We start from the raw sequence: 19616 nt of genomic DNA, 5'->3' as shown, positions 1-19616 counted from the left end.
AATGATCAGAGAGGAAATGATTGCAAGCATTATTGATCAGAGGGGTGATAGCTGACTACCACAAGCCTTAAAAAATGATTGATTTTGTGGGACAATGATTCTTTCAGCAGTTGATCAACCTTGCATATAAAAAGCAACAGGTTGAAAGTTAATTAAATACACTGGTTTTGATAGCCGTGTCATTAGCTAATTGATGACGTTTGTATGCTGTACTGAATATGAACCTTACTTCAAAGGACAGCTTTGCTGTGCTCTATATGTATGATAGAAACTACACACCATACTCAATACTAATGAATGAGCTTTTCAAAAAACTGAGATCTGAGACATGAAATCCTTCCTTATTTATATTGGTTTAATGAGTCTATTTATCTAGGGCAGCAGTGTGGAGTAGTGGTTAGGGCTCTGGACTCTTGACCGGAGGGTTGACACTGCTGTTGTACCCTTGAGCAAGGTACTTTACCTAGATTGCTCCAGTAAAAACCCAACTGTATAAATGGGTAATTGTATGTGAAATAATGTATAATGTGATATCTTGTAACAATTGTAAGTCACCCTGGATAAGGGCGTCTGCTAAGAAATAAATAAATAATAATAATAATATCTATTTTCAAAGTTCAATTAAACAAGAGATATGTTGTAGCTTTGTTTAAACCTGTAATTATGGGACTGATGCAATCTGTGTTTTCATTTAACACAAAATGGAACTTTTGACAAGGAGCTGCACTTAAATTATTATTATTATTATATTTTTTAATATTAGGATACCAATAAAAAAAAAAAAACGTGTATTATCCTAAAGTGTCCATTAGCAGACCATAACATTACCATAAATAGCTATTATATTTCACAATGGTCCTGGTACAGTACAGTAGACACTGTATTGGCATACCATACTACCAATGGCTCATACTATTGCAGTTCCCATTGTGCTACCATTGTAGTGCTTGAATTGTAGTGCCATGGAATATATTTTTTTCTGAGCTAAATATAGTTACTGAGGTACTATATGAGATTATGGTAATAATCTCTTACAGTAATATATCATAGTGCACATGGCCCAATTTTATAAAAGCCATTGTGGGAGGGCAGAAGAAAAGCCTTGCACATGATTAGAGGAGCAGGACAAAGCCCTGTCTGTAAGTAAATGTATGGTGTGGTGTGTTTTAATATGATTTCTTGATTTAAATGTATTTTGTGTTTAGTTAAAAACACAATGTATCATGATTTAAAAGTAATGGTTTATTGTTGTATTAGTATAATTTAAAATGTATGGTTTTTATTAAAAACGCAATGCTTTTGTTTGTTATTGTTAGGCAGCACAGATGGGGTTACAGCTCCATCCCACTAAACCCATGCAGAATGTGACAGTCTCCAAATTAATTAATTGGTTGTTAATTCGGAGATGGCTACGTTTATATATACATGTCTGTGTGTGTGTGTTTGAGGTGGGTGTTCAGAAGAGAGAACGAGAGTGAGCGGAGAACAAAACGAAAGGAAAAAAGAAAAACTGGATTAGATAGGATCAGTGAAGGCGACTGCCCAGTCTGACCTATGTTTTGTGTTACTTATGTGTTACGAGATTTGTTTATATAAACATGCTGCATGCCAATGATATTTTTGAGATAATTAGAAATGGTAACTGCAATCAATTACAGTCGGAGTTAAAATCCATCATCACAAATCCATCTATTATTATTCAAAATTCTCTCTTTCCAAATAACATTCAATGACATTTTCTACAAGAAAGCATTTGCAAAAAAAATCACATCTTAACAAGGCGTATTTAATTTTGTAATATGTGTCATACTAATAATATGAAGTATCAGCTAACGCATTCATCTGTCTATTTCATGTTTCATGTTTTTAAATTTCCGGATGGCATGGCGATTTCTCTTTTAACTCATTAGCTGCAGTTCTCAGAGAAGGTCAGGCTAGCAACATCAACACAATCTCACTGATTCAGAGAGGATCTGAATGGGATTAAAAGACATGCGTCAGGTCATTAAGTCATTGTCCTTGTTTGCGTTTTCTTTTTGGTGATTTAATCTAAGGATGGACATGAGAGAAAGAAAAACTGCTTTCTGACGCCTTAGACAATCTAAAGAAGATTAAGTCTGTCCCCCCTGAGATACACAAACCTGATATTTCAAATGAAAATGTCTTCATATTATCACATGGCCTGTATTTCAGCAATATTGCCTCAAAATGTTACAGGTCATCCAACCATCCTAATGCAGATTTAGTATTTCTGTCTGTATGCATTGCATTAAAGCAGTCCCTTACATACAGAACCAAAGCACCCTTTGTAGGTTATTACAATGAACTCTACAAGACAAGACAAGAGGAACACATGCAAATGCATCTGAAATTACCTTAATAACCAAATCAAATTTCTGGTATAAATCCCTGCTGACTGGCTTGAGGAGGCGAAGTTCTGCGGTTGTCTGATTTAAACTGAAATAGTTTATGTAATTCTCAGGGGTTCCTAGAAAAAAGCAGATTTTAATAAAAATGTATGCATGGTTGTTTCAATTTTAAATACATGTTTTGTACCAATTGCCTAGTTTTTTACAAGAAACCATATATACAGGCGCAAGTAAACACACTCTCCACAGAACTGACGATGCCTGAGAAACAAAACATTTCACTATGTAACACAATTTTTGTGCCTGGGTAGTAAGTGTTATTTCCTAATTGCTTATGCCTCAAAAGTATAGAAAATGGCTATTATTTCCCACAAACTTTGCTTTTGTGACCAGGACAGTGATATTTTGAAATTTACCTATTTCCAATGAGAAAACGGGCGAATTTGTGTCTTTTCGTTCACATAAAGTCAGAAAAAAACAACATATGAATCCAAATTAACATGTATTTATACTAAAGTAATACAAAAATGACTACAAAATGATTTAGAAGTGAGTAGTTTTTCGAGATTTACGATTATACTGTAAATCACTTTCACGAATCAGCCCCCAAATGTAGTCTCCCATCATGTTCTCGTTATACTGTCCTTGGTAGCGGCGTTCAAAGTCCAGTATATCCTGGTGGAAGCGCTCGCCTTGCTCCTCCGAGTACGCTCCCATGTTCTCCTTGAATTTATCAAGATGAGCATCAAGGATATGGACTTTGAGGGACATCCTTCAGCCCATTGTGCCGTAGTTCTTCACCAGTGTCTCAACCAGCTCCACATAGTTTTCGGCCTTGTGATTGCCCAGGAAGCCCCGAACCACTGCGACAAAGCTGTTCCAAGCCGCTTTCTCCTTACTAGTGAGCTTCTTGGGGAATTCATTGCACTCCAGGATCTTCTTTATCTGTGGTCCGACGAAGACAGCGGCTTTGACCTTTGCCCCAGACAGCTTAGGGAAGAAGTCTTGAAGGTACTTGAAGGCTGCCGACTCCTTATCTAGAGCTCTGACAAATTGTTTCATAAGGCCCAATTTGATGTGCAGTGGTGGCCTCAGCACCTTCCGGGGGTCCACCAGTGGCTCCCACTTGACGTTGTTCCTCCCCACACAGAACTCGGTCCGCTGTGGCCAGTCCCACTGTGGTAGTGCGCCTTGGTGTCCCTGCTGTCCCAAAGGCAAAGATAGCAGGGAAACTTGGTAAAACCGCCTTGGAGACCCATCAGGAATGCCACCATTTTGAAGTCTCCTATGACCTCCCAGCCGTACTCATCATACTTCAAGGCGTCCAGCAAGGTCTTGATGCTGTTGTAATCCTCTTTGAGGTGCACCGAGTGAGCCAGGGGAAGAGACGGGTACTTGTTACCATTATGGAGCAGCACGGCTTTGAGGCTCCTGGATGAGCTGTCAATGAAGAGGCGCCACTCATTCTGGTTACAGGCGATTCCGATTGCCTCGAACAGACTGGTCACATTGTGGCAGAAGCAGAGCCCATCTTAACGGGTGAAGAAGCTGGAAAAAGGTTGGTGACACTTCCTCTGATCTGCGACTTGCACACTTTCATCCAACAAGTTCCACTGCTTGAGCCTAGACGTCAAAAGCTTGGCATTGGACTTGGTGAGACCAAGATCTCTAATCAAGTCGTTTAGGTCTTTTTGGTTGGGGTAGTATGGGTTTCTCTCCTCAGCTCCACCTCTGAAATTGTCATCTGGATCTACAATGTCTTCCTCGCTCTCTGACTTGCTGCTCTCTTCTAAAGACGGCTGCTCTCTCTCCGGAGGAGTGGGTATGGGGAGCTCATGGCAGTGTGGCACCGGGGCGATGGATGAAGGAAGGTCCGGATACGTGATAGCAGGTGCATTCTTGCCAGTCCGACGTTTGGAAGGGTCCACCATGCAGAAGTAGCAGTTGCTTGAGTGGTCAGTGGGTTCCCGCCAAATTCTTGGGATAGCGAACTTCATTGCTCTCTTTTCCCCTCTGTACCATCCTACAAAAATACATTTATTTCACCCATGACTAATGTGTAAGAGATTCTCGCAACATTTTTCATATATGATATATTTTTTCAATAACATTGAAAATTGTAAAACATTTTAAAATTAAAAACTTTTACAATTTTAAAAATGTTAACAAATTTTATAACATAAAATTCCGAGCAACAATTGTCCATCTTACCTTCCAGAGTTTTTTTGCAGTGCTCACAGGTGAAATGAGGTGCCCAGGGTTTGTCTTGATCCCCGACAGGCATGATGAAATATGCCTTGTAGGCCTCACACATCTTAGCAGATGCTTCCACGGAGTACTTTTTCGCTCTTGTCTTGATAAATTGGCCGCAGACATAGCAAAATGCGTCTGCCGGATGCTTGCAGCCTCTTGATGCCATCTCAGAAAAATGCAGATATGTATCCACTTAGGCAGCTGGAACTAAACTGAACTGGTGGGCTTAAGGCCCCTGTATGTATACTACTATTTATATTACTGGAAAGTTCTAGAAAGTTCTAGAAGTTACTCCAAGTTTACTCAGCACTGAATCTATCTGGAATGTTCTGGAAAATAGGTAAATTTCAAAATATCACTGTCCTGGTCACAAAAGCAAAGTTTGTGGGGAATAATAGCCATTTTCTATACTTTTGAGGCATAAGCAATTAAAATGGAAATAATACTTACTACCCAGGAACCAAAAAAAAAATAAAAAAATGTGTTACACGGTGTTATGCTTGGTTTGATCTATTATTTAAAACTGTGTTTTTCTTACAAACAAACTCCCCAATATCATGAAGTAATATTATTTTGTTTTTGTTGTCCACATTTTGAAAAATACATTTTGGTATTCCTAAACTTTTTAAGAAATGTTTACCCTTAAAGTTTTGTGAATAGGGGACGTCATGATTTAGTTAACAGACCAGCATGCTGAACAGCCTGTCAAAAGTAAGACTTAAATGTATTCATCAGCTTGGAAAAACAGTACTAAAGCTAGTAAATGATATGGCAAAAAAAATCTAAAACACTAGCAAGAATCCTAAGGTATTCTTTAAAAAGACTGATGTCTGGCATGCTGCAAAGCATGTTTCTCAATCTGCATTACTGTACTAAATAATATACAGTGTGCACTATGATAGGATCCATTAGTTGAAAACTACTCAATATGGTCTGGTGTGTTCTAGTGGCAGAGGAACGTGTAAATGCATTCAAACCTAGCAATTCTGCTGTCGATGTAAAGGACTGATTATCTGATGTTGCTTTCACGGTAAATTGTTCCCCTACAAAGCCTGACTGAATACAGAAGTGTGAATGATTGCAAATGACAGCGTGTTTGACAGGTACCCACCGACAAGGATGGAGTAAAGAATGCCTGGTCGATCAGAGGGTGGCTGGATGTTTCTGTCTTGATCAACAGCTTGAATAGTCGGAGTGACATTAACTGGGTTTATTCTGGTCTGAAATTAGATTTTATACATTATGTTATAGACATCAGATATATACGTCTGATGCAGCATTGTTATACAGCAGGAAAAAAAACACAATTTGAATCTTGAGGTTGAGAAATCCACAGTAACATTTGTTCCATAAACAAATGCACTGAATTTGTTTATTTCACCTCATCAATACAGGTTGTTTACAAAGTCAGTTGATCCATTTGAAATACTGCTAACAAAAATACTACACTCAGCTCAATTTGCAAATTGGTTGTTTGTATTATTATTATTTGTTTATTTAGCAGATACCTTTATCCAAGGCAACTTACAGAGACTAGGGTGTGTGAACTATGCATCAGCTGCAAAGTCACTTACAATTACGTCTCAACCGAAAGACGGAGCACAAGGAGGTTAAGTGACTTGCTCAGGGTCACACAATGAGTGAGTGGCTGAGGTGTGATTTGAACCAGGGACCTCGTGGTTACAAGCCCGTTTCATTAACCACTGGACCACACAGCCTCTATTGTAAAATAAAAAGGTTGACCTAATTTCATAGGGGTTTTTTTTCTCTTTTCAAAGCTAATCCTAAAACTAATTACCAACACAATGACTACAGCAAATTAGATTAACACCTTCTTCTGCACATCTCTCATCACTCATGGTGATATATTGTTTTGCAAGAATACTTTTTAAAGAAGTTATTATATACAAGGGGCTTGATGGTGCAGTGGTTAAAGAAAGGGCCTTGTTACTGGGAGGTCTCCAGAGGTCTATGATGCATAGTTCACCCCTGTAAGTCGCTTTGGATAAAGATGTCTGCTAAATGGGGGTGTGTAGGAACCTATTTCTTGCAAATAAATGAATCGTCCAGGCCCATGTACTGTGCATTGCATGTTTCATGACTTCAGTTATTAAAGATGAAAGTGCAGCATTTTGAGAATATACATACACATTCTTCGGTTTAAAACAGGATTATCCTTCTGTGCAGCAAAATTCTCCAAATTGTTTTGTGGTTTGGGTTATTAATTCCACATCTAGAATTGACTTTTTATCAGAAATAAAATGCTGTACTTATAGTATAGTTTTAAACACAAGTACTATTTACAATTCCTGTCAACTGTTTAAATAAAATAAAAAATAAAATGATTTACGTGAGTAACAGAGTTTGGGATAAAAATCCTACTTGATTAATACTGACTCAAATCCCAAATAACAACTAAGCTCTTCTTGACAGAGATATTCATAGTGAGTGAAGCTACAGGTAGTGGACAAAAAAATGGAAACAACGATGTAAAGTCACTTCATTGGGCGTGGGGCCACTATGGTATCCTGCTCTGTGGAGTTCTTGGCGGACCGTTTTTGATGAAACTGGCAGCTCGCTCCCCAGGTTGAAATTTGTAGTCAATTGATCTGCAGTTGCTCGGCTGTTTTGCCTTGCACTTCGAATTAATGCACGGATATCACGATCCTGGAGTATGTGCTTCCGCCCACTGTTGCCCTTTGCTGATGATGTCTTTCCCTCGGAGTTCCATGCCGACATCACCTTAGACACCATTGCTCGTGAAACATCAGCAAGTTGAGCTGTCTTGGTCACTGAAGCTCCTGCCAAACGTGCCCTAACAATCACCCCTCTTTCAAAGTCACTGAGGTCTCCTCTTGCAGCCATGCCAGCTATAATTATAGTCAACCAGGCCTGTCCAGCATTTTATACATGACCCTAAGCATGCTGGGATGTTATTTGCTTATTTAACGCATTAGCCACACCTGTGTGGAAGCCCTTGCTTTCAATATACTTGGTGTCCCTTATTTACCCAGTGTTTCCATTTTTTTGTCCACTACCTGTAGGTTTTTATTGTTACAATTAATTAGTGGAAAATCCTCAGAGACCAGTGATGTATTGCATGGCAGGATTCTTCATGACTTGGTCCCCTGAAGCAGGTTCTGTCACAGATAAACACAAACACATTTTTAAAAGAACAGTGATTTGATTATAATGGACATAAGTGTTCTTTTTAATCTTTTTCATTACCACTGCGCTAAGAAGACTTCTGGAAAACAAGTATTTCAGCAGCGCTGAGATGCAGACAGTGATATGAAGTGAATGGCAACTTTAACTAAAAAATGTGGTTTGTGTCTTTAAATGTATGGATGTTCCATCCCTTTGCATGCTACACATGGGAGGAACCTCTGAATGTCTGTATGCCAGGGTTGCAGTTGAGCAAAGGAGAATCAATCAATCAGTTAATTCAGTATTGGAAATACTGTCACCAGTAGATTGTGTTATTTTAAATATTTCTCTTAAATGTAAATACCCAAAATGGATCCCCCAATTCTCAATATATACATTCTGGTTCCACACTACAAATACAATGAAAAACAAACATGAATTGTGTTCTTGTGAACAAAAAAACAATACAAAAATATCAAAAGTAATACACAATAGACCTGCTTTGAAACCATTCACTTGTCATTCCCTTTATGAATGTTTTCTAATGTCATGATCCAGCATTCTTCAGGTAGTGTGAACAGAGTACAACTCTTTGTTTCAGTGTCCCGTTTTCTGCAAACCAATGCTATTCCAGTTGTCACAGCAATCACTTCTGTTTATGCATTAATAGTGCGAGTAGTGGAAGTGATCACTCCCAGTATAAATAGCTTAAACCCCTCCACCAACACGCAAAAGCTCATTGCGTTCCATTGACTTTTTCTGGTATTGTTATGAAGTAAACCTATGAAGAAAAAGGCTGACAAATAAATGCAATTAAAAAGAAAACTATATAACATATAGCCTAATGTGTTCAGAAATAAACAAGATTGGCCTATAAACACTGTGCCATCACCCTTATCATAAATGTTCTTTAAAAAGCAATACTGTTACCAATTTTTTTTTTACACAACAGCAGCAGCAAGAAACACAAATATAAAAATTAAATTAAATTAAAGCTAGAACCACTAATACGTTTTTTAATTGCCTATTTTCGACAGTTTCAATTTAGTCCTGTTCAAGACATTTTAAATGATTATTGGGTTCTTTTATAATTCTGAAGATTAGAATTTAATTCTGTTTGCTAGATATCAATCAACCCACTTAGCCAATTATTCTAATGTGATTCGGTCATTTTCCTGTGACCCAACTGGGAACAGTCATTTTATCATTTAACAAGATGGCTCTGTGTATGAATGAACTGCCTATTAGAAAAGTAGCACTGTGACAAAGATGTTGAGCGCTGTGGAGCGCTGTGGAGCTAAAATTCACTGATAAGCAGCCACAGTAGAAAAACCTTGTTTGTGTGACACTATTTAAAGGCTTATAAAAGCATATGCGTATATAAATATGTCATTTGCGAATAAAGATTACAAAACAGTGCCTCAAAGAAAAATGTCAATCAAGACCAGATCAGCATTTCAGGGAGAAACTTTACAAGCTCCATCACAAGAGGCCTGTAACATGCACTTTTGTCTGGGTTTTTAATTTATGTGACTGTCCTCTGAAGTCGTTCAAGGTTCTCTTCTCTGCAACGACACATTTTACATTTAAATTAGTAACAGTTTATATTAATCAGTGTCACCACTCTAAGTACTGAAGCTGAATGTGTAAAACTAATTACCTGTGAATTCATGTTCATGTCATTTTTGCCTTTTCATGCTTCACTTGTTTGTAGTAGCATTTACCTTTCTGGTAATCTTATCAGAAGGTTGCACATTGAGGGCAGACAGTTTATAAAACCATTCAAAATCAATGGAAACACAACATTACAGCTATGGCCAAAAGTTTTGCATCACCTAAAAGTTGATTGAAACCTGCTGAATAATGAAACATGATTACATACCCGTTTGTAGTTTTCCATATACTTAATTATAAAACTGACAAAAATTGTGACATTTCAAAATCTAACATGAAATACTGTACTGCTATTATGGCTTCCGTTAGACTTTTGCGATATCATTGCTTAGTTCTTTGATTACATGATGTTAAATAAAATATCTAAATATCTCAATCCTAAAATTCTAAATGGTGCAAAACTTTTGGCCATAGCTGTATAGACTTGTGATGCTTGCACTTAAAAAAAAATAAAAAAAAAAATACAGATGGATTCACACATAAGTAAACCATATGATTATGTCATAAACACCCACAATTTATGATTATAAGATTAGACAGAATTATAAATAAAACCAAAAAACAAATGCATAAGTCAACTTCCCTTTAATAAAGGGTTATGCATTTTAATGCTTGAGTGCACACCTGAGGCTCATTAAAATATTTAATAGGCCTAAGAAGCATCTGGTCACTGTACATGTTTCTGATGCCGAATTTTGGAATCAGAAAAGGCATTTTGGCAAACATCCGCTCTAGTAATTAGTTCATTTCGGTGGTAGGTACTATTGAATAATCTGACCAAAACATTTGAAATGCACTGAAACGGTTAGTTTGAATAACAATGGACAGTGGTGGACTTGCCAGTAGTCTACTGTGTTGATAGTGGGAAGTACTTTTTTAAACCTATATGGGGCAGATTTAAACTTGGTAACAGACACATATGCTAGCCCCAAGCTTCTAATGTTTGGGACTTGAAATTGAGAAAAAGTCTGGATTTATTGTATTTATTTTTTTAATTATGAAGCAGAATCCTATCAGTGCAGTGGGCCGCTATTAGTTTTCTGCTTATTATGCATGGCTTTGCTTTACTGCTACTAAAAATAATAATTATTTAAATAGAGCATCCAATTGCGGTTTACTGTAATAGACAATATAAAACAAATTAATTGTAGATCATTTATTATCTAGCAAACATGTTAATATTACAAGAAATATACTCCCTGGTCAAAACAATTGAAAAGTTATTACTGAAACTGTCCACCTCCAAACAAATACCCTGGTGATTTGATTTAATATTTTATACTGGACCAAATGCAACTGAACTTGAAAATTAAACTTCCATCCTCATTAAATCTAACACTTTTTATTTATGTGGCACTGTATAGATGTTCTACCTTAATAGTTTATTACAAACTTAAACTTAATTTCCAAAACACCAGTTTTGTATGACTACTTCACTGCCACCGTTTTCCTAATTAAAATCTGTGGCACCCTTCTTTTATCATTAAGTTAATTAAAGTAGGAGATGAAAACTGTGAATTTGTTGAAAGCACCACAGTAAACTATCAACAAATAAACACTCCCCCTAATTGTTTTCTAATTGAAAGTAAATTAATTACGCATATCTCATTAATTATGATTACTAAATTAACTAAATTGATCTCATTAACTTTTTTTTTCATTGTAAATTAATTTAAAAAAAATTGAAATGTTTTAGGAAGCAAATTAGAAATAATTGATTTATCACTTACTTAGTTTTCAGTGAATCACTGGCAATACAACAGTGATTAAAAAAAAATATACAACACAGAACACTTAATTAGGACCTGTCTACCCAATTGGATTTCACATCGACCTGGTGTGGGGCCTTTTCTCTTGGTATACTGTGTATCCCTTATTTACTGTGGAATGCTGTAGTTTACCTGAGCATCTTTGCACATCAAGTCCACCAAAAAATGCTGCACTTCACAGTGGCTGCTTTCAAGACTATTATGTATCCACAAATTGTCTAAAGAGCATGACAGACATTGCACAGCACTGGAATGAACTTCAATGATGCATTCATCATCACGGCCCTTGCCAACCTCTCTGCAGCAACTGTGTGAACTATTAATGACTGAATGGATTAACATCCCTCAAGACACCTTGTGGAGTCTGTGCCACGTCATGTCAGGGCTGTCATCAGGGCAAACGGTGGCCCACCATGATATTAAAGGTGCTTATAAAAGTGGCCAGGCAGTGTATAACCCTTTGATGGCTTTTTCATACTTTTTTCATCTGTAGCAGTCAGTTGTCCAGCCCCGCTCTTCTACATCAAGGTACTGTACAGAAGTAGTCTACGCATGGACTTACTGGGTCAGTGAGCTCCAGGATACTGGCTCTGTAAACCAGAGGATGACAGTCCCTTGTGTTGTTCACAAGTCTGCATGGCAGGAACATAGGCCCCAGATCGTCCCCATCCAGCACATCAACTGTCAGCGTTGTAGTGCTAGTCCTTCTGTCATTTGGATTCGGAGCACGGTCCTGTGGAATTGGAAACAGATCTCATGAGTGATCAATCTGCAGTTATGAAACCTTTTACATGTACACTGTTTAAAGCCCTGAAGGATATGTTTGTAATTAGTTTGACTGTATGTATGAATAGCAGTTTAGCTTACTGTATATTATCACAAAATGAAACTATTGTAAGCCAGATATTAATGATTAAATCAATGAGCATTTACCTTTCAAGTTTTCACAAAACAATTAATCTTCTAATAAGCTTACTTTTTCCTGTAATGACGATTTACTCTGACAATAATGTTTTAATGTTATGTCTTAATAAATCTAGCATACAGTACATTGTTACCAATACACAGCATACTGCATAGTATTATGAAGGTAACTAGTACAACTCATAATTTATAACTGTATAATGTACATAACTGAATTTGCACATTTATACAGTACTAACAGAACACTATTATCCCACACGATCATTTTAGGGGGGTGGCAGCGTATACAGAAATATATTCTCTTCTAAATAACCTTGATTAATGTATTTAAATGAACTCTGCTGTAATGTGCACGCTATTGTAAATGTAACACTGGTGTCAGCTCCATCACACTTTTATAATCTTCCCATGTCTGTGCTAAGAGTGCATACAGGAGCATTATACAACAAAACATTGTAAGAATGCACATAAACCCCACAAAACACAGAGCCTGAAGGGTAAACTCCATAGTAGGGCAGCAGTGTGGAGTAGTGGTTAGGGCTCTGGACTCTTGACGGGAGGGTTGTGGGTTCAATCCCAGGTGGGGGACACTGCTGCTGTACCCTTGAGCAAGGTACTTTACCTAGATTGCTCCAGTAAAAACCCAACTGTATAAATGGGTAATTGTATGTAAAAAATAATGTGATTACTGTATAATGTGAAATAATGTGATATCTTGTAACAATTGTAAGTCGCCCTGGATAAGGGTATCTCCTAAGAAATAAATAATAATAATTGAGATTGTGTTTACAGCAGGCATAAAACACTTAATGCAGACAGACAGATTCAATATACATTTAATTTGTATGAACATCAAAATATCAGTCAATTAATGATTCATTCACATTGCTGTAAGTAGTATAACATTAATTTTTTTCTTGAATCTGCTTAGTCTGCCTACATGTCTATACTTGGTGTCAGAGAGTTCTCCTTATTTGTTGCAGCAAACATTAAAAAGCATTTGAGAAGAATATCTCTGGGATTTGTGATTTACTTTTTATAAAAGACAGGCCTTTAATGCTATTATAAAGCATTCCCTCCAGGTATGCAAAGCAGCTGTTTTTTTAAAAAACATAAGATGATGGGGCTTATTAAAACCTCCTTGACAAAACTATTGCACTGAAAGTCCTTAATGTCTGATTTCAAAAATAAAAGGTTGCAGACAGGGATTGATATCTGTGTATATAGGCAAAAAAACACAAGCACACACTACGAATTCTGAACATTTTTTAATTAAATGCAATACAATACACGACTGTAATTTCACTTACCTTATACACTACAGCTCGGATGCTAATACAACTGTAATAGACCATTGCAAACATAATGATATAGCACCTATAGTCACACAATGAGGAGTTATTGCCATGCAGGTAGTTGTCCTTCAATTGCACTTTTTATGTGATATTCAATTAAAAGTCCTTTAAAACCAAATAGACTCTGCAATGCAGTAGAGAACAATACTATATAGACATGAAGTACCCAACAAATTAACCAACAACTGCTGAGTTCACCGAGTACACTCCATCTGGTTAATTTAATTTGACTGAAACCCAGCTTATAAACTGTTCTTTACAACAGTGGCATTGGGAAATACACACTCCAAAAAAGGAGGATGGGTTTTATAGCTGAAGCAAACTCTTTATATTGAAGCTTCTAATAACTAAATTCTGTGTATGCTTACACAAGTTGGATATCTATTATGTTGTTCACATTTTATAATCTTTGCATAACACATCTAAATTAGATACTGCAGCATACATTTTCCCTGCAGTGGAAAACAAAATTGAAGAGTAACTGCTGTACTTCTGAGCAGATTATGGAAGGCGCTATATAAAATAAAGATTGATTAAAAACCTAGTTTTTCTTGTTGCTTTAGGGTTGACAAGAAACCCTTCCACAATGCCTGATATTTTAGTTATGCGTTATTACTATCTTTGTTGCTGGTTTACTGTTGTCAAGTACATCTTCTGCGATCCTCAGCAACAGTGTTTATTGACAGGCAATTAATCTTGTTTAGAAATGTGTCCATTAAACTTGTTTTACAGCAAATTACAGACAGTAGGAAGGTCTCCATAAGTGCTTTCTTTGACATTTGTTTTTCCTTCTTCTCAGTGATCAACACATAAAATGAAGCCTTTTAAGTGATGGAGAAAATTTGATTGTTTTGAAATACACATCTGTATGCGGTTAGCACATGTCCAAGTGGATTTGATAAAAGCCACCATTGATTGCAATGGTAGAAGGTAATAATTTGGCATCAAAAGCCTGACAACAGCACTTAGAATAAGGCTTATGTATGAGTAAGGAATCCAGGTTTGAATGTTTTATGAATCACACAGAAATGTATTGTAAAGGACATTATTAAAGTTCAAGGTGACAAGTGCCTGATTGTTAGTTATCATGTTAGTGACTTACGTTGGCTTGAACAATTACAAAGTAGCGTGTTTTTTCTTCATAATTTAGTCTCTCTTGGAGAATTACCGTTCCTGACAAAGTGAGTAGAATGTGAAAAGTCGCGTTAGATGTCTGTGAAGAAAGAAAAGAAATAAAGGTACAAACTAAACTTTTGGTTGTCATACAAACATTTTCATTAAAACTATAACCAGTTTTAGCTACACATACTGTACAGTAGCATTTTTTTTAGAAGGCACTTAGATTAATAAATCATTAAGAAACTTCCACACACTCCTATAGAAGACTCTTCGTTTGTATTCTTTCAATTGAGCCAGCTAACAATTAGGTCTCAACCGTCATCAGAGCATATAAAACGTAATTTAAAAAAATCATAATTGCTAAAACTGTTGTACACATTATTTATAAACAGTGCTTCGCTTACTGGATCATTCGGGTTATACTGAATTATATATTCAATTTGGCCATTGGGTCCATCATCTATGTCAGCCGCACCATTATTTCCAGAAAATCCTGTGAAGATGGTGGTTCCAACTGGTGTCAACTGAAAAACAATTAGAATGGAACAAGAGTGTTACGATACAACATAGTGGAAAGTACTGCGTAAACAGTCTAATTCGACTGAAAAAAAGAGGCATATTTAAAGGTGTAGTTCCCAAAACCAACTTGATAAGTATAACAAAAAGCACCATTTGGTGTTTTTGGCAACATTGCAAACCCCAATGCTTTGACCTTTCCATTTAAATACTATATTTAAAAGGATGACCCAGTGACTTAAGAAACACAGAAATTAACATGTACCTGTTTTCAGTTATTTTATTTTTGATGGCGAATGTCTCAAAATTGATTACCTGTTATTATGCTTGGTAGAATCTCAGATAATTACTGTATGTTAAATGGCATTATGATTCAAGACAACCTATACTCATTTGGGTAATTTCAGTTAATGCTTCCATATACTTTGAAAGAAAATAATAATATTCAGAGTCATTCTTCAATTAAAATATAATACTTGCATTTTACATAATCGGTAAGAAAGAGCTTTCTGGATGCTGTAAACCAATAATGTAGTGAGAATGCTCTACACTGTATTGTTCCTTCCTTCCCAGTGATTACTAACACTCTTTTGACCAAACATTATGTTTAAATTATGTTAATATTTTTGTTTTTCCAATCCACATTTATTTTACAAGGCAGATGGAAAAACTAATAAGCCACTAGAATGTATTATGTTATTGCATCACAAAATAAACCAGTAGTAGGATGCAGTCAACAGTAGCTGGTTCATGTCTACTGCTTAGCTGTACAATTACTTGTTACAATCAAGTTAATCATAATTTAATTAAATACAAATAAAAATAAAAAATTGATGCAAACATATTTTTATATGGAATAGGACAGCTTAGCAGGCTTTGTTAGTGTTATTTAAATAAATACAGTTGTTATTTTCATAATACAATAATATAAGAACATTTAAATGATGCCCTACAGGGGTATTTATCCTGCCTCAACAATATGTCTGAAGTACAGTAAGTGCTTGGTTTTCTCTGTCTTCACTCCCTGTTCTACAGCACAGAACACAGGAAGTGAAAATAAAGTCTGGAAAACTGAAGATCAACAGAAACAATTTAACTGCTGTCATAATATTTGTTGAAGTGCCTTTGCTGTACTGTTCATGTGAAGTATGTTTGATCCCTATGTGCTCCTGAGTGAGAGAAACTATCCACTGTAGATAATGTAGAACACACATAGGTTTATAAGTGCCTCTTTATAGAGGAAATCATCCTTGCTTGTTTTTTGCCTGTCTGTTCTTTTTATCAACAGTTCCTCTTCAATCACAAGGAGCTACAGTGTTTTTAAGGATATTAGCAGCTTCACAAAACATACTTTGGAAGACTATTGAAAATTAAGAAAACAACCCCTTTGGTGGTTTACAGGATTAATTTACAGTCTTTATTTAGTGGTGACCTTCTACCGCAGAATAAGTGATGGTGACTGAAATTCAGTCTTCTCTGGTTGCAATATTTTTTTGGATAAAAGTGTTCAACACCGTCATGGCTTGATACTTTGGTGCATACTTGAGAAGGTTTTAGCCTTGCTCTGGTATAGACGTGAAATATTATCTTCATTAATACATACTTACTGTTATTTAGATTCACTTTGTATCATTTTCTGATTCAGTCATCACATCCTGGTGAGTTTTAAAGAACTTCTAAATCAAGCTCTCTGAAACATGTCTAACCTCCATCTAGTACACCAGAGTGTAACCATTACCCTTCTCACTGCAACACTGCCTTTAGAGAAATACATCAGTAAGAAATAACACACACAAATATAATTCTGTATTTCTTTCATCCACTTTGGACAGAGTGTTGCAGGGGGACAGGTTATTGGTCCCACTACAATTATCCAGATGTACTTGGAGTTTAGACATGATACAAATAGTTCTATTGAGGCCGCAGGGATGTTTTTAACACTTATTTAAAACAAAAACACGATGTATCACAGGGATGTGATGACTGAAACCGCAAATGATGCAAAGTGAATCAAATAATACATTATTTAAGAAAACTCTGAAATTTTAATCCAGTGAAGTTGTTCTCTAACCTACATTCACCATATATGCAGCTGAAAAAAATGTTGGAGCAACCTCGATATGAAACATGTTTAAGTCATTGTACCATGCAAAATGCCAATGGTAGCAGGTATAACAGCCATAGCAGATACAACCCAGTTGGATGCCATGGCTAATATGAGAGCTGTCAGAGACCAGGGAACTAATCAATCATGTGGAATGTGATACAGTGCAAGGACATGCCAGGCAAACCTAAGAAAATCACTACCAGGGGAGGTGAGCAGTAAACCAAACTGCCAAGTCTAACATTCCCAATGTTGTAGAACATAAGAACATAAATGTTTGGGAATGAGAATAGGCCATTCAGCCTATAATGACTGGTGCATTTATAACTGTGTGTGTAAAAAATCATACCTTCCATTCTAAACGTACTTTTAGTCAGCTTTCATTTGTGCCCTCTCGTCCTTTACAATTTGAACTAGTGACTTGTGTTAACTGTATCTGTACCATTTACAATAAAAAAAAAAAGTTAAATCAAATCCCCCCTTAGCCCTCTTTTTTCCCAGCTGAAGAGGTTTAATTATTTTAACGTATCCTCACACAGTACCTAATACTGCTTGGCCCTGGGATTAATTTAGTTGCCCTTCCCATTACTTTCCAGGTGAAATATTTTTTATTTTTTTGTAGTAAGGTGACCAGAACTGAACTCAGTATTCTATGTGGAGTCCAACGACAGCATTATATAGCCTAAGAATAACCTCCTTATATGTCATCCACATTGGCGAGATACTGTTGAAGACAAGTCAACTATAACCCTCAGATCCATTTCAAAATCTTTGATTCCTGCAGAGGCCTTCCAGTTTCATCTGTGCAAGACAGGGCCCAAAAATGTGTATGGTTTGATAGTGGTCCAACACTTTTTACAGGATGCTGTACTTGTAAAAATGTAAGTGTGATTTAAGGACAAATGAATACATTCCTATGTGTACAATGTTTTACATACATGTAAAGGCATCCACATCAGGGTATGAAATATTCTAGTGGACATTAACATTGAACTCTAAGAAATTAATACAAATTGGGTTGCCGGGTTGTGGAACAGAAACAAAAAACTGCAGTTCACAACTTGATTGTTCATGTATAAAGTTAATGTACCAGTACACAGCTGTAGGTTAAATGCCATGCTTTTTTAAAAACATTTAAAAAATAATTGCCATTGCTAATGGCGGAAGGGCTTTTGGCTGGATAATGAGTAGGATGAGAGAAATATGATATTATGACCTAGACCCCAAACTTACATTTATTAACCGCCTTCTAGCACAATTAACAGTCAAAGCATTTTACTGTGTTATAGGAACGTTAGTATGAAATAGAACAGACACACAGTGCATAATACTGTTGTGAAAAGAAGGCATAAAAGAAGGAAAAAAGATATAAGAAATGGTATAGTATTGGGCAGATGAAATGATAACCACATGATTTAAAGCAAACAGTAATTCACAACATAAACACTTCATATAGCACTGCAATGTCTATAGCCACAGTAACTGCCACATTATTCAAAATGTCATTAAAACGATAGCAATTTTGAAACTGCTTCTTGTGAGCTATGGGAGGCCTGCATGTTACTCTGCGAGAGTAATGAGAGAAAACTCCCATTCCAATTACGTAAAAGCCACAAAATCACTTTGTATCTATTTCAAACCCAATATGCAAGCCACTTCGCCAAGCATTCCTTCCTATTCCTCTGTCAGATCTATTATTTTATTTTAGATCTCGTGATGAAAATCAGAAATCAGAAATGAAAAATGAAAAAGCAACCCACAGAATGGCAGAATTCATAATTACACCCCATAAATGCACCAGCCTAGGAGTTATTGAATGCTTTCTACAGTCAAGTCTAAACTAACGACAGCCTTGACAGACTATTTTTTTAAAGACATATTTTATTACTACACTTACTCTGTTATACAGTTTGACATACCCGTGACTAACACTGCCTATTTTGAAAAAAAAAAAAAAATCTGTAGCTTTATATGAAGGAAAATGTTTAATATAAATATATACTCACACAAGAACATATTCTCTGGAATAATCATTTTGAAACAGCGCTGTGAAGCGGAGAGCAACTGAGAAACATAGACAGGCATAGACAGGCATTTTATTATTATCACTTTGCCGTGATCCTTGGCTGACAGCGGTCCTTTTCTTTTTATTTCTTATACCTGTGTTCACAATAAACAGTTTGGACGAACACTGACTGTGTGAGCCTGTTTATTTTCATGCAGTGTTACAATATACAGTATACCAGTGTTGCTGATAAAGTCAGTGGGAAATTTGGGCTTGCTTGGTATTGCAAAAAACACTGATCGAGCCACAGTGCGAGGCTCGATCAGTGTTCGAAAGGGAGTCTTTTTTTTTCTCGCACCACAAAATGATCCATTTTGTGTT

General features: G+C 36.3%; 1 protein-coding gene across 3 annotated transcripts in view; it reads right to left on the bottom strand.

The window, feature by feature from the left end:
* The window catches only part of pcdh15b (protocadherin-related 15b), a 244704-nt gene that overhangs the window by 80970 nt on the left and 144118 nt on the right, over positions 1–19616 (bottom strand). For all 3 annotated transcript variants that reach the window (XR_009330857.1, XM_059035858.1, XM_034031603.3), the window contains 5 exons: positions 15015–15134; positions 14594–14704; positions 11775–11945; positions 5734–5842; positions 2376–2488 (listed from right to left, as the gene is read on the bottom strand). Coding sequence is in view for 2 of the 3 variants with exons in the window: in XM_059035858.1 (XP_058891841.1) it covers positions 2376–2488; positions 5734–5842; positions 11775–11945; positions 14594–14704; positions 15015–15134 (624 nt within the window). In the remaining variant the exon portion in view is untranslated. The remainder of the gene's footprint in view (positions 1–2375; positions 2489–5733; positions 5843–11774; positions 11946–14593; positions 14705–15014; positions 15135–19616) is intronic.

This window comes from Acipenser ruthenus, chromosome 13, assembly GCF_902713425.1.
Source record: "Acipenser ruthenus chromosome 13, fAciRut3.2 maternal haplotype, whole genome shotgun sequence".
Classification (NCBI taxonomy): domain Eukaryota; kingdom Metazoa; phylum Chordata; class Actinopteri; order Acipenseriformes; family Acipenseridae; genus Acipenser; species Acipenser ruthenus.
This window is presented reverse-complemented; position numbering and strand designations above follow the sequence as displayed.